The sequence below is a fragment of the Diceros bicornis genome, chromosome 6 (assembly GCF_020826845.1).
Source record: "Diceros bicornis minor isolate mBicDic1 chromosome 6, mDicBic1.mat.cur, whole genome shotgun sequence".
Classification (NCBI taxonomy): Eukaryota; Metazoa; Chordata; class Mammalia; order Perissodactyla; family Rhinocerotidae; genus Diceros; species Diceros bicornis.
Window position 1 is genome coordinate 62850595 of NC_080745.1, and position 19452 is coordinate 62870046.

Here is a 19452-nt window from a genome sequence, read left to right on the forward strand (position 1 = left end):
GTTCAGCTAGCAATTTATTTTCAGCAACTAAATACTATGTATTCCTCCGGAAAGCTCTGGGTCCAGGAGAAGGTGGGGGGTGCCTTGAGGGGTCCAGGGGAAGCAGGACCAGTGGAGGAGAGTCATGAGGCCCAGCCCTTCACTGAGTGGTAGGAAACGGGCTGCCATATGCAACCAGTGTGACCCATCAGTTGGTGGGGGGAGGCCCCACCTCTGGGCAAGTGAAGATTATAGGAGTTTAAAACGCCCCGAAACTGCCCCTTGGCACTGCCACTGCACATGCCCTTGGCCATGGATTCCCGGCGCCATCAAAAGACCCTCTTGGCACCTGGTAAGAGCAGGGAGAGGCCTGGAGCAGGAGCGGGCAGCACAGCTCCAAGCCCCAGTCCCACCCCTGCCTGCTGTTTGCCTGGGGCAGCCCCTAATCTCTCTGGGCTTCCCCTGCCTCTGGGCAACAGGGGCTTGGCCTGGGTGGGCGTGGTAAGGCCTCTAGTGAGGGCCTGCGCCCCCTGAGCCTGCCCCCCATCTCCTCCCAGAGCACAGGGGGCCCTGGGCCATCCCATTTGGAGGAGGAGGGCACTGAGGCTTGGGTGCTGGACCTCATCAGCACCCCGCGTACCAGGTTCCAGCCTCTCCAGGCAACTCACGTGAAGCCAGCATCCTCACCCTCCTGTGGGTGGCAGGTCCCACCGTTTCCACAGGGGGTGCTGGAACAGCTGTCCAGGGACACCTCACAGTCTCGACCCTGGGGAGAAAGGTCAGTGATGGGGACCCCAGGGAGACCCAGGGGCTAGTGTGAGCCAACAGAGACAGCTGGCTCCCTCAGCAGCTTGGCCCCCCTGTCCCGGGTGTTACTTGTTCATTCATTCATTCATTCATTCATATGTTCGGTCATTGATGAAATATCCCCTCAAGCGCCTGCTCTAGGCCAGGCACTGCTCAGGGCACTGGGGGCAGAGTGACAAGACAGACGCAGCCCTGCCTACCCTGCACACGAGCAGCCCCCCTCCTCCCCGCCTCCACTCACCTTATAGCCGCTGGGGCAGGCACACCTGTACACCTCGAGGGGGTCGTCATGGCAGGTGCCCTGGTTCTGGCACGGGCTGGACAAGCAGGGATCACACTTGGCCTGGACAGCCATGGTGGGGGGACCTGCGGCCAGGGAGAGGGCGTCAGTGCAGGCAGAGGGGAGGGCAGGGCAGGGCTGGCACAGAGCCCCTTACTCCCAGCATCCCAGCCCTGCAGGGCTGCGCTGGAAGCCCTCTCCCCGAGGAGATTTTTGCCCCTCCCTGTATTTCCTCTGGGTCTTTCCACAGTCCACCTCTCCAGCCTCCAGAACCCCTCTGTAAAAGGGGTTAATAACAGCCCCTGCCTCAGGGGCTGTAAGAACTAAACGAGCTAATCCACAAAAAGCGCTTAACACGTGGGCACTGGACCCCTAAGGAGCCCCCCACCTGGTGGGCAGGGCAGGGCCATCAGCGTGCAAGTGTCATAGTTGCTGTTCTGACATTGGCTCTGGGTCCCCTCACACCCTTTTGAGGCAGCCTCCCCAGCCCTGTCACTCGCCGGCCAGGATAACGAGGGTGGCCGCCTCGGCAGAGAGGAGACCCAGCTTTGCGAGGAGGCCGTGCTTAAGGGGGAAAAGGTCCATTTGCCTTGAAGTTGTTTCTCTCCCAGGCTGAACGGGGAAGGACCTTTCCCATCACCTCTCCAGCCCCAGGCAAGACCTTCTCCAGCCCCTTTAGGACTCACTCAATGCTCTTCCCTAAACTTGGAGGTGGACAAGCCGGCAGCCAGGCTGCCTGGGGTGCCACCAATGAGGGACATTAGGACTATCTATTAGAATAAATGGTAAGACCAGCCAGTTAACTCAGGTTTCCACGTAAGACTCCTTCTAGAAGTGGAGAAACATGGGTTCTGCTGAAGAGGCATGAGCATGAATAGAAGAATACTTTTCAGGGATAACTGAAGGCAGCGGGAGGGGACTTCTGGGGACAGGCGGGGCTCTGTTCTTGATCTGGGCACTGGTTACCTGGTGCATTCAGTTTGTGAAAATTCAGAGAGCCATTCACTTGTGATCTGTGTACTTTTCTGTTATAGGTGTTATATTTCAATAAAAAGTTAAAAAAAAAAAACCCAAAAACCTCTCACCAGTACCAATCCCACCCCATTAAATAAATACTGAGCAAATGTTTCAACATAAATTAGCCTGCTCCCAACAGCCAAGAGCCAAGCCACAGATGGAGCCCCTCTGAACCATTACTCCTGTGAGAGCATCCTGCACACAGGGTGGCCTGGGGCCTCCTCGTTAACCTATGGCTGTTGGTTTCATTTCCGATGGTGGTCTATGAGCTTGCAGAGGGCAGGGGCTGTGCCCTGTGGCCTCCGGTGCCCTCCCACAGCTGTCCCCCTGCACACGAAGCTGGGCCTGAGGCAGCCACTCGGCCACTTCCCTCTGCTCAGCAGGGCTCCCAAGGCTTGGGCCGTCAGTCCATCAATCAATCCCTGAGCAAGTATTTACAGATGCCCAGGGTGAGGTGCCTCCAATCACACTCAGGCCCTGGATTTCTGCAAATGTCAGGAGAGTGGCAGCTGGGTCCACTGGCTCAGGGCTTTAAGCTAATTGCTGAGTACAATTCCTACCGAAGGGAGGCCTGAGTGCTTACACTGCTGAGAGACTTGGAGCTTCCAAAAACACTGCTGCTATTTTTACGTGCCTTACATAACCCCAGGGAGGGATTAAAGCCCTTATGGCCTGAGATTTTCTGCCTGGCTTTTTGTTCGTTGGAGGTCAGGACTAGAAGGCAGCCATGCTAACGAGCAGCAGGTGCCTCGTTCCTGCCACCTGACTCCCCCCTGCCAGCTGGTCACCACAGAGACACGGGAGTGTCTGAAAGACCCTGCCAGGGTTGGGCAGGTCCTGTGGGCCCCCTGCAGCAGGAGGCAGGGATCAACCCAGTATCCACCACCCCTCTCTCATGCTCCGGGGCTCACCTTGGCATTCAAACTTCTTGGCAGGCGTGGTGAGAAGCAGCTTGCCCTCCATGTCTGGGGGCCCGGCGCAGCGGGCAATGCCTGGCTCCTTGTAGCCTGTCTTCACCCAGCTGGACAGCCAGAGGAGGTGGCAGTCACAGTACAGGGGGTTGGCACCAATGGCCCTGGGTCAGAGAACGGAGAGAAGCGGGCATTACGGCTTCATGGGGTTCTTCACCCATTGGGCACCTAGGGTGCCGGGCACTATGCCAGGGGCTGGCAAAAATCCAGCAGCCCCCACTTCATGAGCATTTACTGTGTAGCCAGAGAAAGGGGGGAGGTGGGATTCGAACCTGTGCCGTCGAGGCCAGAGCCTATGAATGCTTTGCCTCCAGAGTGAATGGGAGAGAAAGGAACCACCATTTACCGCTGCGAAGAACCAGCTGCTTTTCTCAGTTAGTGCATCTAATCCTCTCAGCCCTGCAGCGTAAGTTTTCTTTTCTCCATCTCAGAGATGTGGGATCTGAGCCTCACGTGGAATAAGTAATTTCCCTGGGGTCACACAACTAATGAAAGGCAGCCCCGGGATCCAGACCCAGAGCTGCCTGACTCTGAAGCCTATACTCTTTGCTTTTCCTTTTCCTTTTTAATTAAACAAGGAGCACATGAATGCATTCTCACCGTAAACCATTTTCAGACATTGCAGACAAAAGTCTCCACCTCACAACATTGTGAATGAAGGTTCGAACTGCCACTGAATTGTACACACTAAAACGGGTAATTTTATATTGTGTGAATTTCATCTTGATTTTTTTAAAAAGGCACATTCCTGTGTTACTGATGGGAGTGCAAAATGGTACAACCCCTAGGGAGGGGAATTGTGATATCTATCAAGTCAACCATGCAGTTGTCTTTGACCCAGCAACCCTGTTTCTGGGAGTCTCTCTCACAGATATACCTGCACAAGTGTGTCAAGATATCTGTGCAATGGTATTGATCACAGCATTGTTTGTAATAGGAAGACTGGAAACACCCCGTGTTCATCAATGCGGGAGTGGGTAAATAAACTACAATATATCCACATTACAAAAAAAAAAAGTCTACACCCACTGGTGCTGCCAACCACAGGACACATGGCCACATGATCACCATGCTCAGGCATGTAGCCTGCTGGTCCTTTCCCAGATTTACACACAAATTAAATCCATCCACTACACATCACTACTGAGCAGCTTGCTTGTGACTAAACAGCACGTCTTGGAGATCTTTCCAGGTCAGCATATATGGATCCACCTCATTTTGTCATACTGCTTCATAGCATCCCAAAGAATGGAGGCCTCACAGCTTACTGAGCAATTTCCCTGTTGTGAGACATTCTGATTGTTTCCGATGGCCGTGGACACTCTTGTATGTGCCTCTTTGTGAGGTGTGAGCACTTCCCTAGAACAGACACCTAGAAGTGGGATTCAGGTCACAGAGGAAGTGCACATAAAAAACGTTAACAGCTGCCCTCTGAAAAAGGTTGTATCCACTTACACTCGCCGGCAGCGTAAGGCCACGCCTGCTCCCTCACATCCCCGACCCAACACTGCATAGGGCCAGCCTCTTAATGTTTTACCAATCCAGTGGGCAAGCTTGTAATCTTCTCACTAACCACAGAGAGAGATTTAGAGATGAACAAGACGTGGATTTGGAGGCATGAAGGAGCCTGAGTTCTTTGATCCAGCAAATAGAAAGATCAGAGCATCCTGCCTGAAGTTCATTTACATCAACCTTATTTTGAAAATATAAGGCTGTATAATGTTAATGAGAACAGGCACACTTATTAAGTAACCCACGGATGCTCTGCCATTTTCCACCTGTTTCAGCTGAGCAATATAGAGGAAGTGGTTCCCCCTGAGATGCGAACGGTGTGATGAAAGCAGCATCAACTCTGAGGAGGAATTCCCCGAAATAGCACAGCGGATGACTGTGCGATCTTATAAAACAGGCTGAGCATGACTTGGACTCCGGCCCAGCGCAGCTGCTCACTGCCAGGGTGACCTTGAGCAGCTCGCTTAACATCTCTGGGGCTCACTTTATGATTCGATAAAGAGCCTGCAATCCGGAGAGGGGAGAAAGAGAAGCACATATAACCTAAAATGAGCACCGAGGGAATAATGCAGCTTGGAAAAGAAAGCCGGTTCAACCTCGACATGTATTTAATTTTTTTCCGTCCTGATTTGCTGACAGCATCCATCCTGGCTAATGGGACAGGGGAGACACCTTCCTTTTCCACTGAACAGGGCCAGCACTTCTCAGAGGCACAGGAAGCTCAGATGCTTTGATTTTTTGAAGCTCCAATGTTTTAAAAAACAAAGATTAAAAAAAAAAAAAAACAGGAATACAAAAATTATGGTATATTTAAAATGTTTACATTCACCAGATTAATATTTTTAACATAAAAAGTGCCAGGTAATATAATTATGTTATTCAAAAGATAAATATTGAATGCATTTTAAAATATTCTTTGTACTACACTGCAGGAGTGTGGTCTGGTGATGAGCCACAGGTTTCAAGTTTATTATGAACGGCTTCTTTCAGCCCTGTAGCTTATTTAGAGAAAATGCCAAAAAGACTAAATCTGAGGCCATTATGAATGGGGAGGTCCTTGACATGTCTTAGGATCTTCACAATTCCAATGCCCGCTTATATTCCTCCTTGAATGGTAGCAAAGTTGTACCTCAAATGTAAGTGTCCCTTTCTGACTCTTAATATAAAAATAATAATAAAAAAGAATAAAAACTACCAAAGTCAATATAAAGCTATTCAAAACTTTAAATTCTGGCTTGACCAACACATGCTTTCCTTGTTTCTGTACAGCGCAAACTCCGAGGCACACCTGAATTCAACATTTCAAGCTTTAATTCATCCAAAGGCTAGTTTCTTTTTTTGTTTGTTTCTGTTTTTTTTGGTGAGGAAGATAGGCTCTGAGCTAACAGCCGTTGCCAATCCCCCTCTTTTTTTGCTGAGGAAGACTGGCCCTGGGCTAACAGGCATGCCCATCTTCCTCTACTTTATATGGGACACCACCACAGAATGGCTTCACAAGCGTTGCATCAGTCCATGCCCAGGATCCGAACCTCCGAACCCTGGGCCGCCAAAGCGGAGAGTGAGAACTTAACTTCTACACCACTGGGCCAGTCCCCAAAGGCCAATTTTTTGTGGCTACTTCAGTAGAACTAGTAGTCTGCTTTCACCTGGGGACCATTTTTCCCAGCAAAAACTCCCCAGTGAACTCCACGGGGAGTGGAGAGCCACAGGCCCAGCTGAGACGCAGGAGTGAGGATAGCAGCCAGGCCACTCATCAATCCAAAAGGATTGTGGATTCAGGTTCATACTCCAACAAAGTATAAATAGCCCTGTGTTGTTGATCTTTGGTATAACTTGGAAGTAGTTGAAACAGTAGATATTCAGTAAGTTCATACCAAGGCCCTGCTGGGCTTCTATTAATGTAACCGGGACCAAAATAGATTTCCTGTGGCTGTTCCACAGAGGCACCAAGGTAGAGTTTAGCGTGTACTAAAACTTCAAAATCTCCTTCACCCGTGCTGTACCTCCTCTGCCCACCTTCCTCTCAGGCAATTTATTTGTTTACATCACTGTCTCCTGGACTGAAGCTTCTTGAGCACAGGAACCATAAATCCCCCACTGTGTCTGACATCAGCAGGCATCCTATAAATGTTTGATGAATGAATGCCTGCCTAAAATCATGAGAAATGCACAAACCTCAGGATGAAAGCAAAGGAAACTCAAAAAAAAGAAAAAAAAAGAATCACCTATCATCCCATAAATGTAACTAATTTAATTTTCATGTATTCCCTTCCAGTTCTTATGTTCATCTGTGTACTCCATTGAAATCAGAGTGTACCATCTTCTTTATTCTGTGTTTTCATCAAATAATAAATGAAAGTGCCAATAATTATCATAATTAACTACTTGCTGCTCTGTCACACGGGCATACCATGGTTTATTTAATCACTCCATATTCACTTTTCACACCGAATTCTTAATGTGTTCAGAAATCTAACTTTCCAGTGTGCAGCAGATAAGAGGCAATGAAATGCCAGATTATAGAAATGAAGAATGACACTGGGAAACCTTGGCACACAGCAAATATATACTGATGGATAGATGGATAGATGCATGGATGGATGGATGGATGGATGAACAGACGAATGGCGAAAGATGAGCTAACTGCAAAGTAAATGTAAAAGTAAACAGCAGCAGAGAGATATGCAGGGTATTGAAGCCCAGGGCAGTGAGGAGCACTCACAATCATTAAGGCATGTTAGAACCATAGTGGACCTTAAAAATAACCTTTGTACAGGCAAGGAAAGAAGCCTAAAGAGATGAATAAATTGTCTGAGATCCCAGTGCAAGCTATGGCAGAACAAGGACCTAACACCAGTTCAAGGGGTTAAAATATGGCGGACCTCACCCTCCACCACACCCTTGGCCCACCCACCCACTCTTCTGCACACTGCCAGAGAAAAGGAGAGGCCCAGGCCAGGGTCACAGTAGGAACAGAGGGCACCTCCAGGGGCCAGGAACACTGGATGCTAATTCTTGAGAAACCCCTGACTTGTTATGGAGCCACGGGCACATCCCTCCCTTCAGATTGCACATGGCCTTTGTGAAGCTGAGAGTGAATGCGGTGAGTCTCTGCCATCCTTTTACCATTCCTTGCCTCCCTGTGAGTACTCAAGAAATCCTTAGGGGAGAGTTGCAGCTCTGCCACACAGAGGAGATAATGGACACAGGTATGCACCTACACATGTATTCCATCAGTACTGCACGTGCAAACACCTGAATACAAGCACATATACATCTCCCACATCACTGCCTAGTCCCATTTGAAACTGGGTATAGAGGGCAGAGTTTATTCACGAGGTTGCTTCATAATAATGGAAGATTTCTTTCACATAGATGCTGTCTTGTAGAGAAACGGGGCTTAGATGCAATGAACTAACACATCTAATCAGTAATGCTGATGCCCTGTTCTACAGTTACTGCTTAATTGATCTTTACTTATTGGTTTCTTTCTTACAAATTGGATCTGACCTCTGGCCTGATGTCACTGTTCTCCTAAAGAAAGTCTGAATTTATAGATAGGTGTGGGCTCAAAATTTGTTTTTGTAGCTTTGGGTTTTTTTTGTTTGTACAAAACGTATGTTGTTTGTTCATTTCCCATTTGAAAAACAAAGCCTCTCGATTTTGAGCTGGAGACAAGATCAGAATATACTTGGGTATCGTTCAGTTTTCAGAGGGAAAGAGGAAAGGTGGGCAACTGTACATGTAAACCCCAAGCATAAGAGATACACGAAGGGGGAATCTAAAGGTGGGAAAGGGGGACCGAATGCTTGAAAATGCCTTGCCTGCCAGGAGGAGAGCTGAAGCAGATGCTTGGCATAGCCCAGGGAAAGGAAAGGAGGCTGCATGGGCCCAGAGCAGCAGCACACCTGGCGCCCAGCAGAGACGGGTACAAATGCTCTCTGGAGAGAAGTAGCTCCAATTTCAGTCCTCGGAATTCCTAACATCAGCAAAAAATGAGCTCACAACCAAAAATTACCACAAACACAGATGGAAGCAAGCCCCTGTGAATGGGCACCATCAAGAGCAATGAACAACACTGTCTCTGCCAGAGGCACCATCTCCAGCCAGGCTCCTTCCTGCTGCCCATCCCATCCAGCCTCCACATGTCACCATGCCTTTCCAGGAGTTTTCTACAGCTTAATTCTCCCACGATTCCCTTCTATCTATAGAATAAAGTCCAAACTCCTTAGCGTGGCACAAAAAGGCACTTCACAACAGAATTCCCATGTCCCTTTCCATATTCGTCTTTTCCCACCTCACACTCCTCACCCAACCAAACCCCTTACAGCCTATGCTGGACAACATAACATCCCTGAATATGTCATTTACTTTCTTGCATTCATGTCTTCTCACATGCTGTTCCCTCTTCCTGGAATGTCCTTCCCCATCTTCTCCAAATGGCAAACTCCTGGTCCCTTTCCAATGGCAGCATAAATGGCATCTCCTCTGTGAAGCTCTTCAGACTTTCCCAGAGTTAGTCACTGCTTTATAATATCTCAGATGATCACAGAGGGCAGAAACCTCATGTTAGTACATTCTTCAGCACTTGACTCACTGGGGTTACTCAGGACATATTTATTGAGGCAATAAAGAATAAATAAAGAGCTTTGGAATCAGACACGCCTAAGTTCAAATCCTGTCTCTGTGATTTCCTAGCTTTATGACCTAGAGAAGCTCCTTAACTTTTCAGAACCTGGGACTGTAAAATAGAGATAATAAATCCTACCACCTAGGACAGAGCGCCTTACTCCTTCCACTCCCCTGGCAGACATCACTAATCAATCACTGCGCTCTTCCCACCATATCCATGGAATCTTCAGTGCAGGCTCAAGGCAGTCCCTGTCAAGTCTGTGGAGCTGGCGCACAGCACAAAACCTACTTCCCATTTTGGTCATGGAGTAAACACAACACCACAGATAGAGTATTCACACATAGTAAAGTATTTGTCCCAAGCACACCCTCAAGGAGTGGCACTTAATTACCACTTTATTTCTTCAAGTCACATTGTTAGACGTACTACTGATTTAATGTGCTGTGGGAAGGGTGGAAAGATATTACCATATTAAATATACAGATCATTTGTAAGATACACTCTGATTTTAGAGATTAAAATGTAGAAAAGGTGAGTCATAGAACTGAGAAAATCTAGCGAAACAGTTGAGTGAATGACCTTCAATGAGTGAATGATCTTCAAGTAGAGGTGCTGGGACCCCAAAAGGCTCTGATCTGGGTGTGCCGGCCCCCGCAGGTCCCAGGGCCTTGGCTGTGGGGGAGAAAGAAGGAGGACATGGTAACACCCAGGGGCACAGCTGCCATCCACCTGGCCTGAACACTGCCTCGGCCTGAGGCGGAGATGCTGAGAGAGAATGTGTCCACTCTGTGCCTGGCCCAACCTCCAGAATGAAGATGGCCCTGCCACGGCCCATTGCTTTTTTATTTCTTTTTTTGTGTGTGTGTGGTTAAATATATATAACATAAAGTTTGCCATTTTGAGTGTACAATTCAGTGGCATCAATTACATTCACAGTGTTGTGCAACCATTACCATTATCTGGTTCCAAAACTCTGTCATCACCCTAAACAGAAACTCTGCACCCATCAAACAAAAATTCCCCAGTCTCCCTGCTCCCAGCCCTTGGCAACCACCACTCTCCTGTCTGGAGCTATGAATTTGACTATTCTGGGTCCCTCACATCAGTGGAACCATACAATATGTGTCCTTTTACGTCCTGGTTATTTCACTTAGCATGTTTTCAAGGTTCCTCCACGCTGTACATGTATCAGAACTTCATTCCTTTTTATGGCTGAATAATATCCCATTGTCTGTATATACCATATTTTATTTATCTGCTCATCTGTCAATGGACACTTGGGATGTTTCTGTTTTTTAGCTATTGTGTGAATAATGCTATGGACCTGTGTGTACAAGTATCTATTTGAGTCTCTGCTTTCAATTCTTTTGAGGGTATACTTAGGAATGGAATTGCTGGGTCATATGGTAATTCTATATTTAGCTTTTTGAGGAATCAAGTGTACTGCATTTCAAGAATCCTCATGGTGCTGCCAACTAAATGGTTCCGGAAGCAATTCTATGTCCAGTTATACCACTTCTTGGGGGCAGGAAATTTTCGGAACTTATCCCCCACCACATGACATCAGAGGCACAACACTGGTGTCGTGCTTAGGAGCAAGGGCTATCAAGACAGAAGATTCCAGCCCCACTTGCTACGCAATTTTGAGTGACCTTCTCACATTTTCTGGTCCTGTTTCCTCATGTGTAAGACGGGAATAACATCACCTACGTTGTAGGACTGCTGTGAGGATCAAACCAGCTGATGCAGGTGAAGTGCTTGGCAACCAATAAATGGTCATTACTGCTATTATTATTGCTCGTGAAGAATTGTTCTCAAATCCCATTGTTGCAACTGATGAAACATGGAACGTGTAAGAGTCTGAGAGGGGAAGCATTTGAAGTTCACAAGCTTAATTAGTTTCAGGGTAAAAGCAACAAACTCGGACAGTCTCAGGAGGTGGGGTCTTTCCTGGAATCCAAGTTGTGTGTAAATCCAAAGAGGCCTCAAGAATTGGGCCGGAGTTACTCACAGGTGAGACAGGGAGGTCACGTCTGCGAAGATGCCCTCTCGGAGGGTGGAGATGTCATTGCCATGCAGGGATCTGAGGAGAGAAGAAGCTGTCACTCCCTCATCTAGAGAGAGAGAGGGACGTGAGAACTGATGGGGGGCAGGCACAGCCCTCTGCTGAAAGGGACTTGGCGTCTTATCCTTCAGATCTCTCAGTCTATGGGGGAGATGGCCCCCAGCACAGAGACCCTGCCCTGCTGGCCACCAGCAAGCAAGAGGGAGCCCCTAATAATCCAAGTAGACGACCCTGCCCCTCAGCCCTTTAGAGGACTCTGCTTTTGCCATCATAAATAACCAAGCACCATTTCTGTTTACATGACACATGGAACGTGTGCAACCATGTGCCCTCCCTCACTTGGCCCAGGAGCCTGAGGGAGTAGGCTTCTTTTTGGTAAGGAAGTTACTATGGGAAGCCATAGGTTGGGGGTGAAGAATGTCACCTTGCCCCAGGAGGGGCTGCCAGAGCATTCTGCTGCATGGATACAAGAGAGGCCATCATAACAGGCGTGACAGAGGGCTTTGATCACAGGGCAAAAACCTCGCAGTGGGAATTCTTAGAAAAGGTTCATGAATCTCTTGCAAACAAACACTCTCCATCTGAACAGGAGAGTCACAAATGAGGGGCTAGATTATCTTGGATGCCCCCCCTCATTACCCACCCACACACTCACCCCAAACACGACTTGGGGCAGACAGCAACCCCTATTCCTCAGATAGTTTCCCATTCATTCCTCGGCCTCCATTACTTGAATGAGAGTAGACTAGCCTCCCACCTTTCGACATAGTTGGCCTTGCTGGATCCCCAGATGTGGGGACATTTCTGCCTATCAGGTGGGGGGCAGGGCCCTCATTGGGGCAGATTTCCCTGGAGGAATGCAGAGCAGGGAGACTTACAGCAGGCGCAGGGAGCGCAGGCCCTGGAAGGCCAGAGGAGGGATGCACTGGAGGGCATTGTAGCTGAGGATCCTGTGGAAGGGAGGGAGGGAGAGGAGAGGAGGGAGGGAGGAAGAGGGGAAGAGGGGAGGGGGGAGGGGAAGGAGGAGGGAAGGAGGAAATGGGGGGGGGCCGGGAGGGGAGCGTGGGAAGGGAGGACGCAGCGTTACCACCCAGGCCCCTGCAGGCCCAGCTAAGTGCTCAGGATGCAGGGGTAGTTTTGCTCAGCAGCTGTGTGAGGGAGGCCGGGCAGTGAACGAGAGCGTGGGCTGAGGCTCTGGCCCAGTAAGCCGAGCTATCCCGGGCATGTCCCCTAACCTCTTTATGCCTCAGTCAGTTCCCTCGACTAGAGAACAGGGACAAAAACAATGCCAACTTGATAGGCTCATCTGCTGGTTAAAAGAGACCCCCCAGGGGAAGCTCCCAGCAGGGTGCCTGGCTCCCAATAAACCCTCAGTCGCGGGAGCCGCTGCTGCTGTCACGAGGCTGACAGCATTCCCTCGTGGAAGCTGCACCAGCTGTGGCAACAGTGGGCTCTGTGAAGTTGACCCTGACCAGCACCCCCTCCGGAGCGTACCCTCTCAGCGCATCACTTCCAGAGCGGACAGCGGACGGCCGGATACATATAGCAATTTACCATTTAGGAAGCTGTGATGGCAAGGAAGGGGCTGTTACCACTCCATCTGACAGATGAGGAGACAGGGGCTCTGCGAGGTGCAAGAACTTGCCCAGGGCCACGTTATTATGTTAGTAAGCTGGGTTTTCATGCAGTTTCTCAATTTCCAGAGCCCACAGGCTAAACCAGTCTCCCCAAATGCTTCCAAATAAATGAATCCATCAGGGGCAGACAGGCAGACTGACAACAAGGGAAATGATACTTGTAGCAGCCCCCAGTGGAAACAGCCCAAATGTCCATCAGCGTATGAATGGATGAACAAACTGTGGGACATCCATACAATGGAATACTACTGGGTGATAAAAAGGAGGGGACCACCAACGCATGCAATAACATGGACGAATGTCAAAATAATTAGGCTAGCTGAAAGAAGCCAAACAAAAAAAGGGTACTATTGTATGATTCCATTTACGTAAAACTCTAGAAAATGCGAACTCATCTATAGAAAGCAGACTGGTGTTTGCCTGAGGCTGGGGGCTGGGAGGGGTGGCGGGGAGGGATTATTAAGGGGCACCAGGAGACTTCTGGGGTGATGGAAATGGTCACTATCTTGATTGTGGTGATGATTCCATGGGTGCAAACATAAGTCAAAATCTATCAAATTGTACATGTTAAGTATGTGCAGTTTATTGCTTATTAATTATACCTCACTAAAGCCATTTTTAAAATAATAAGAGAAATAAGACGTTCCTATCGCAGGAAAGGGCTCTGTTTCCCGTGCAGCTGCAGGATCACCTAAACCAGGATGTCTCAGCCTCCGCACTACTGACAATTTTTTCTTGGAGGGCTGCCCTGTGCACTGTAGGATGTTTAGCAGCAGCCCTGGCCTCTACCCATGAGATGCTGGTAGCTACCCCCACCCTCCTCCAGCTCTGACAACCAAAAGTGTTTCAGACATTGCCCAATGTCCCCCGGAGGACAGAATGGTCCCTGGTTGAGAACCACTGCCCTAGACCATGGCAGCTTCACACACAGGCTCATGAAGACTTCGAAACGGGAACCTGGGGCTGGTAGAGCCTGGGGCTGGTAAGCTCAGGTGGCTAACTTGGAACCAGCACTTCACGGCCTCGGACCCACATTCTGCTCCTGGGGGCCTGGCTGGGTCAGGACCCCGTCTGGCTCTACTGTTTGACTGCAGTAGAACCTAATGGAAAATTTTAAGTTCTTGACACATTTTCTGTATAATGAGATGTAGGGAAGGTGAATGAGATACACTCTCAAGCTCCAGACAAATATATGCAATGCTTGTTAATACTTTCCAATCAATTACTTGGAATATAATTAAAGCAATCACTAAAATATCTCAGAATCTGGGCACAAAAATGTTCAGAGGGTCACTGTTCACAAGAGTCCAAACTGGAAACAACCCAAATATCCATCAATAGTAGGATGGATAAGGGAAGTATGGCCTATTCCTACAAGGAATACTATATAGAAATGAACATGAACAGACCACAGCTTCACACAACACGAGTGGATCTCACAAACATAATAGCAAAGAAAAGAATAAATGCTGTAGGAGTCAATTTATATAGGGTTCAAAAATGGGCAAAATTAAACTTCATTGTGTAGAAATGATATGGAGATGGCAACACTATAAAGAAGATCAAAGAAGAGATCATCCTACAAGTCAGGGTGGGGACTGCCTCGGGGTGGGGGGGAAGGAGGGATAATGAACAGGAAGGGATGGGGGGACTTTTGGGGTGCTAGCTGTGTTCTATTATTTGCTTTAGGTGTTTACACTTGTGCTAGCTTTATGATGATTTGTTAAAATGGACATTTCTATTTTTGCACTTTTCCGTATATATGCTGTATTTCACAATAAAAAATGTTTTTAAAAGTCTTTTCAGGGGCCAGCCTGGTGGCATAGCGGTTAAGTTCACGTGCTCCGCTTCGGTGGCCCGGGGTTCCGATCCTGGGTGCGGACAGACACACTGCTTGTCAAGCCACGCTGTGGCGGCGTCCCACATAAAGTGGAGGAAGATGGGCACAGATGTTAGCCCAGGGCCAATCTTCCTCAGCAAAAAGAGGAGGATTGGCAACGGATGTTAGCTCCGGGCTGATCTTCCTCACACACACACACACAAAGTCTTTTCAGCTGGCAGCCCTGGCACACTCCCTGGTGGGTAAGAGTCTGCATGCTGCGAGTGACCATTACTGAAGGGGTTTGGGGAAAGTCTCAGTGGCCATAGCTGTGTGCCCTCCCCTCCTCCTCCGCCCTGGGACTCACAGGGTGGTCAGCTGGCTCATGTTGGTGAAGGAAGAATTGCTTAAGGAACTGATCTTGTTGTTACTCAGGTCCCTGGAAAAGACAAAGGCATCATCGTTTAGAAAGAAAGAAAGAAAACCCTGGCTCTCTGCTATGGCTCCTCCCCCTCCCTCCCTCTCTCCCAGCCAGGTGGGCCAGTGTGGGGAGGGGGTGGAGAGGGGCACGTGGTTCCCAATTAGCAACAGCCCTCCACTCTACTCCCTGAACTCCCTCTAGGTCCCCGGGCTTCACAGCTCCATTTCCTCACCCCCCACGCCATGCAAGGATAGCCTGGCTCCAGCCCCCTTCCATCATGGAAATGCTCCCACCAAGGGCATCAGCTGCCCCCAACTGCCAGATCTAGTGGGTGCTCTCTCTTGCTAGCACTTTACATAGACTGGTTCACTAGCCCTCCCTACAAGCCTATGGGGGAGATAGCAACCCTATTTTGCAAAGGAAAGCACATGGTCTCAGAGTGGTGAAGTAACCCACCCAGGGTCACACAGCTGCTAGGAGGAAGAGCCAGATTCAAACCCCTGTCTGTTGGCCCCTAAACCCCAGGTCACTGCAATTGCTCTCAGCGTTACCCTGCAGCATTTGGCACAACTGACCACGCTCCTCTCAAACCTTTCACCTCCCCCTCTTTCCTCAGACCCCTGACTGTCTTCCCGCTCTCCCTTCCTCTCTGGCAGCGCCTCCTCGGTCTCCCGGCCAACGCTTCTTTCTCACTCACCCTTAGGCATGGGAATCCCTAAGGCCCTACTTCACTCTCTCTCCTCCTTTAGTCCACTCTGGCTGCCCTCGGGATGCTCCTGGCTTCCCTCACCATCGTGTGCTGACGGGGCCCTCCTCTATGGCCCCAGCTGGCCCTCTCTCATGAACTCCCCTCCCGAGACCTGATGTCCCACAGACACTTAAACTCGAGTCCACATCCTGCACTTTCTCCCACCCCCGTGCCCTGTGCTGCACGCCCCAATCCCGGTCAACAACTCCGACAACCTAGAAACACCGCCCTACCTACATGTCCTCTCAGTCCCTCGTCTTATCCACTGGCTTGTGCCTCTGTTCATCTGTCACATCTGTCCCCTCCCCCTAAGTTTCTGCTTACGTCAAGCCACCATCACCTCTCTCCTCACACTGTGTCTCAGACTCTCACCTCATCTCTCACCCACAGCTTTGCCCCCTTTTGATCCATCTTCCACATGGGCGGGCACCTCGGCAATCTTTCTATGACATAGATCTGACTAGGTCACTTCCCCACCAAAAAACCTACAATGCAAACTCCAGACCCCTTAGCCTAGCCACCTGCCAGGGGCTCCAGGGTCTGGCCCCACCTCTCCTTCATTGCTCCCCACATGCCTTGCATGGATTTGCCTCTGGATAGCCTGTTCCCTCTGCCCCCCTCAATGAACTCTGACTCTCCTTGAGCCCCCCACCCTGGGTTCATCACCCCCCACTTTGAGCCACAGCCCTCATCTGCATTTACCTCTGTTGGAACACTCATACTCCCCACGACCTCATGTGCTCCCGTTTCTCCCTTCTGTCTGCCCTCCAGACCAGGACATTCGGGGGGCAGGCCTGTGACTTAGGGGCGTTCATATCTGCTCACTTCATGCAACTCTTGGCTCAGTAAATGTTTGCAAAATGAATCCATGTGCCCTGCCTTCATTTCTTCTTAGTAAACATTCCTCCAACCAATCTCATGCAGAATCGTTCCACTGTTCCCAGAGACACGTTTGAGTACTTCACTGAAGGTTCAGTACGCTTTGTGGCCCTTCCTCGTGATGAAGAGGTGGTGGTACTTCAGCCCCCGACAGGCAGTTTCCTAATAATAACTGGCCTGACACTGGTCCTCTTTCCCTCCTTTCCTCCTCAAGTGTCTCCGAGCCACTAGTGGAGCTGCCTCAAATTATACCAAAGAAAGGTTGTCTTTCTCTTTGGCACTCTGTCACCAGCCACCAAATCACTACCCACCCGCCAGTGGAAGAGTCAAAACACATTCGCTAGGTCATTGGCAAAGACAGATAAACCGGAGCTTCCCAATTCTGTACACCAGCGCTACTCAAAATGGCCAGTCCTTGAACAGACTGTCCCACAGCAAGGAACCTGTACCAAAATGCAATCGCCTATGGCACTAAACACACAACTAGTGTAGGTAACATATTTTTCATAGCAACACTTTCTCAACGAAGGAAGCAATATGTTGATTTACATTCTCATGCAAGTTCCTTATCTAATTGTGGGCGCACTATGGACAGTTCTCGGGCTGCTGTTGACCCATAGACCACATTTTGAGCAGCCCTGCTTCAAGCCACACTAAGATGGAATGTTCTCTGGACTTCTTTTTGGTAGAATCTGGCCAGTGAGCAGATAAAGACAATTGAAGTGAGGTGTTAATTAGGCTGGAAGGCTAAGAGGAGCTGAAGTTATGCTGAGGCTTATTATTTATATTTCCATGGGGTGGAAAGAGTGAAAGGTGGAAAAAACAGAAAAGCAGATGTTAGCCTAAAGAAAACCTTAGTTACAGATGTGTATCGTAGCTGCCATATTTCATATTCAGTTTGAGGGCCAAGGGTGGACCGAGTTTCCCATCACTCTCTGCTTCTGCTCTGGCTCCCACCTTTGCAAGGATGACCCACATTAACAATAATTACCAGCCTAGAAGAAGGCTTGGGGAGATGCTTGGGCAGAAGCAGACGGTCCCACCCAAGGGAGCCTGGAACAATGCAATTCCCAAGAATGACCACTAGGTGGCAAAACAGCTCTATGCACAGTTGTTCCCAGAGGGAGGGGGTGAAATTTTAAAAATGGGATCAGCCAGAAGTGGGTCTGTAGGGAATTCCAGGAAAGCTGGAGCCATGACCGTTAGACGGCAATGGCCCTCCTGTCCTCTGAGGCAGGTCTGGGATCCTCAAGCAGCCTGGATACTCACACAAGCTGCAGGTACTTGAAGGTGGACAGCTGTCCCGGAACCAGTGTGAACTGGTTCCCGTCCAGGTAGCTACAGGAAAGAACACAAGCAGTTAGTGGCCATGTCGGCCTCGGGCAGTGCCAGGGCTGGGAAAACATCTCCCTGCAGCCCGGGCCTTCTCTCTCATCTCCTCTTCTACAGGAGGTCCACATAGTTGGCCAGAATCGCTAAAGGAAGGAGAAAATGCATAAATTTCTTAGGCCATTTAGGTAGGTGCCACCTAAAGAACTTGGTAAAAACCATGGAGACATGAAGCCTCTCTTGGCTTCCTTCCCGCCCCCCTGCCTCCCCCCTCAGCCTCCTCCTGGTCAGTGGGCACCACCCAGGGCTCAGTCCCGGGCCCCCTGCCCTTCCCACTCTGCTCTGCAATACTCCTGGCCAAACAGATCGATCTGCACGTACATATGTCTCAGGCCCCCCTGCCAGGCCCCCACCAGCTACAAGGCCCCTCTCTAGCCGCTGGCAAGATGCGTGAGGCCAGTCCCATGGAAGCCCCAGACCCAAACATGCCCAACCTGAGCTTGGTATTTCCACACCCAAACCGGCTTCCCTTGACTCCATCAGCATCACACTCATGCTCCTATCCACCCAGGCTCAGGACCCCGACGGAGATTCTCCACCTCCCTCTGCAGCCAGTCCCGTAGCCGCCAGCTTCTCCTGCCCGCTAGTCTCTCATCATCTGCTTCTGTTCTGCTCTCGCATCTCCCCTGACTGTACGCCGTCACCCATGCCTGGGCTCCTCCTTCTCTTCTCCCCACTTTGGCCTCCCTTCTGGGACCCACTATACACCCTGCCACCCTAGTCATTGTCCTTCAAGCCAAGCCCACCAAGAATCCTCCCAAAGCTTCCCAAGCTTCCCCATATCTACAGGGTAGAGCTTGGGATTCAAGATGCTGTGAACTTGCCCTTCCCTCTCCCCACTGCCACCAGCCATCCTTGCTAAGCAGTGACCCAAGGACCAGAGCTGAAGCCCCAGGTGGGCTCCCTGCACAGGACCCACCAACTGCAACCCTCAGGATGGCTCTCCCCCATCCCCAAAGATCCAGAGAGCAGCAACCTCAGGCTTCACTCACCCTGACCATCACCCTGTGTCCTACAAAGGGACTGCCCGCCCTTCTCATTTGATCCTCTCAGCGGCCCTTGTCAACATGCCTGAGTAGCCCCGTTTTACAGCTGAGGAAACTGAGGCTCAGAGAACTCAAGTGATTTTCATGGCCTCTGCACTTCAGCATCCTCAAAGACGGCAGGCTGTCCCACCCGCCCAATTATTCTCAGGGTTGCGATGAGGCACCAGGGAGGAAACAGGGACACTAACACTGTGATAGAAAACTATGCATGGAACAGGGAAGGAGAGTCACAGGATAAGGACTGCAGCG

At 49.8% G+C, this 19452-nt stretch overlaps 1 protein-coding gene across 2 annotated transcripts in view; it reads right to left on the reverse strand.

The window, feature by feature from the left end:
- The window catches only part of SLIT1 (slit guidance ligand 1), a 177349-nt gene that overhangs the window by 12449 nt on the left and 145448 nt on the right, over positions 1-19452 (reverse strand). For both annotated transcript variants that reach the window (XM_058543652.1, XM_058543651.1), the window contains 7 exons: positions 18038-18106; positions 15088-15159; positions 12143-12214; positions 11211-11282; positions 2995-3158; positions 1028-1152; positions 648-745 (listed from right to left, as the gene is read on the reverse strand). In XM_058543652.1, coding sequence (XP_058399635.1) covers positions 648-745; positions 1028-1152; positions 2995-3158; positions 11211-11282; positions 12143-12214; positions 15088-15159; positions 18038-18106 — 672 coding nt within the window. The remainder of the gene's footprint in view (positions 1-647; positions 746-1027; positions 1153-2994; positions 3159-11210; positions 11283-12142; positions 12215-15087; positions 15160-18037; positions 18107-19452) is intronic.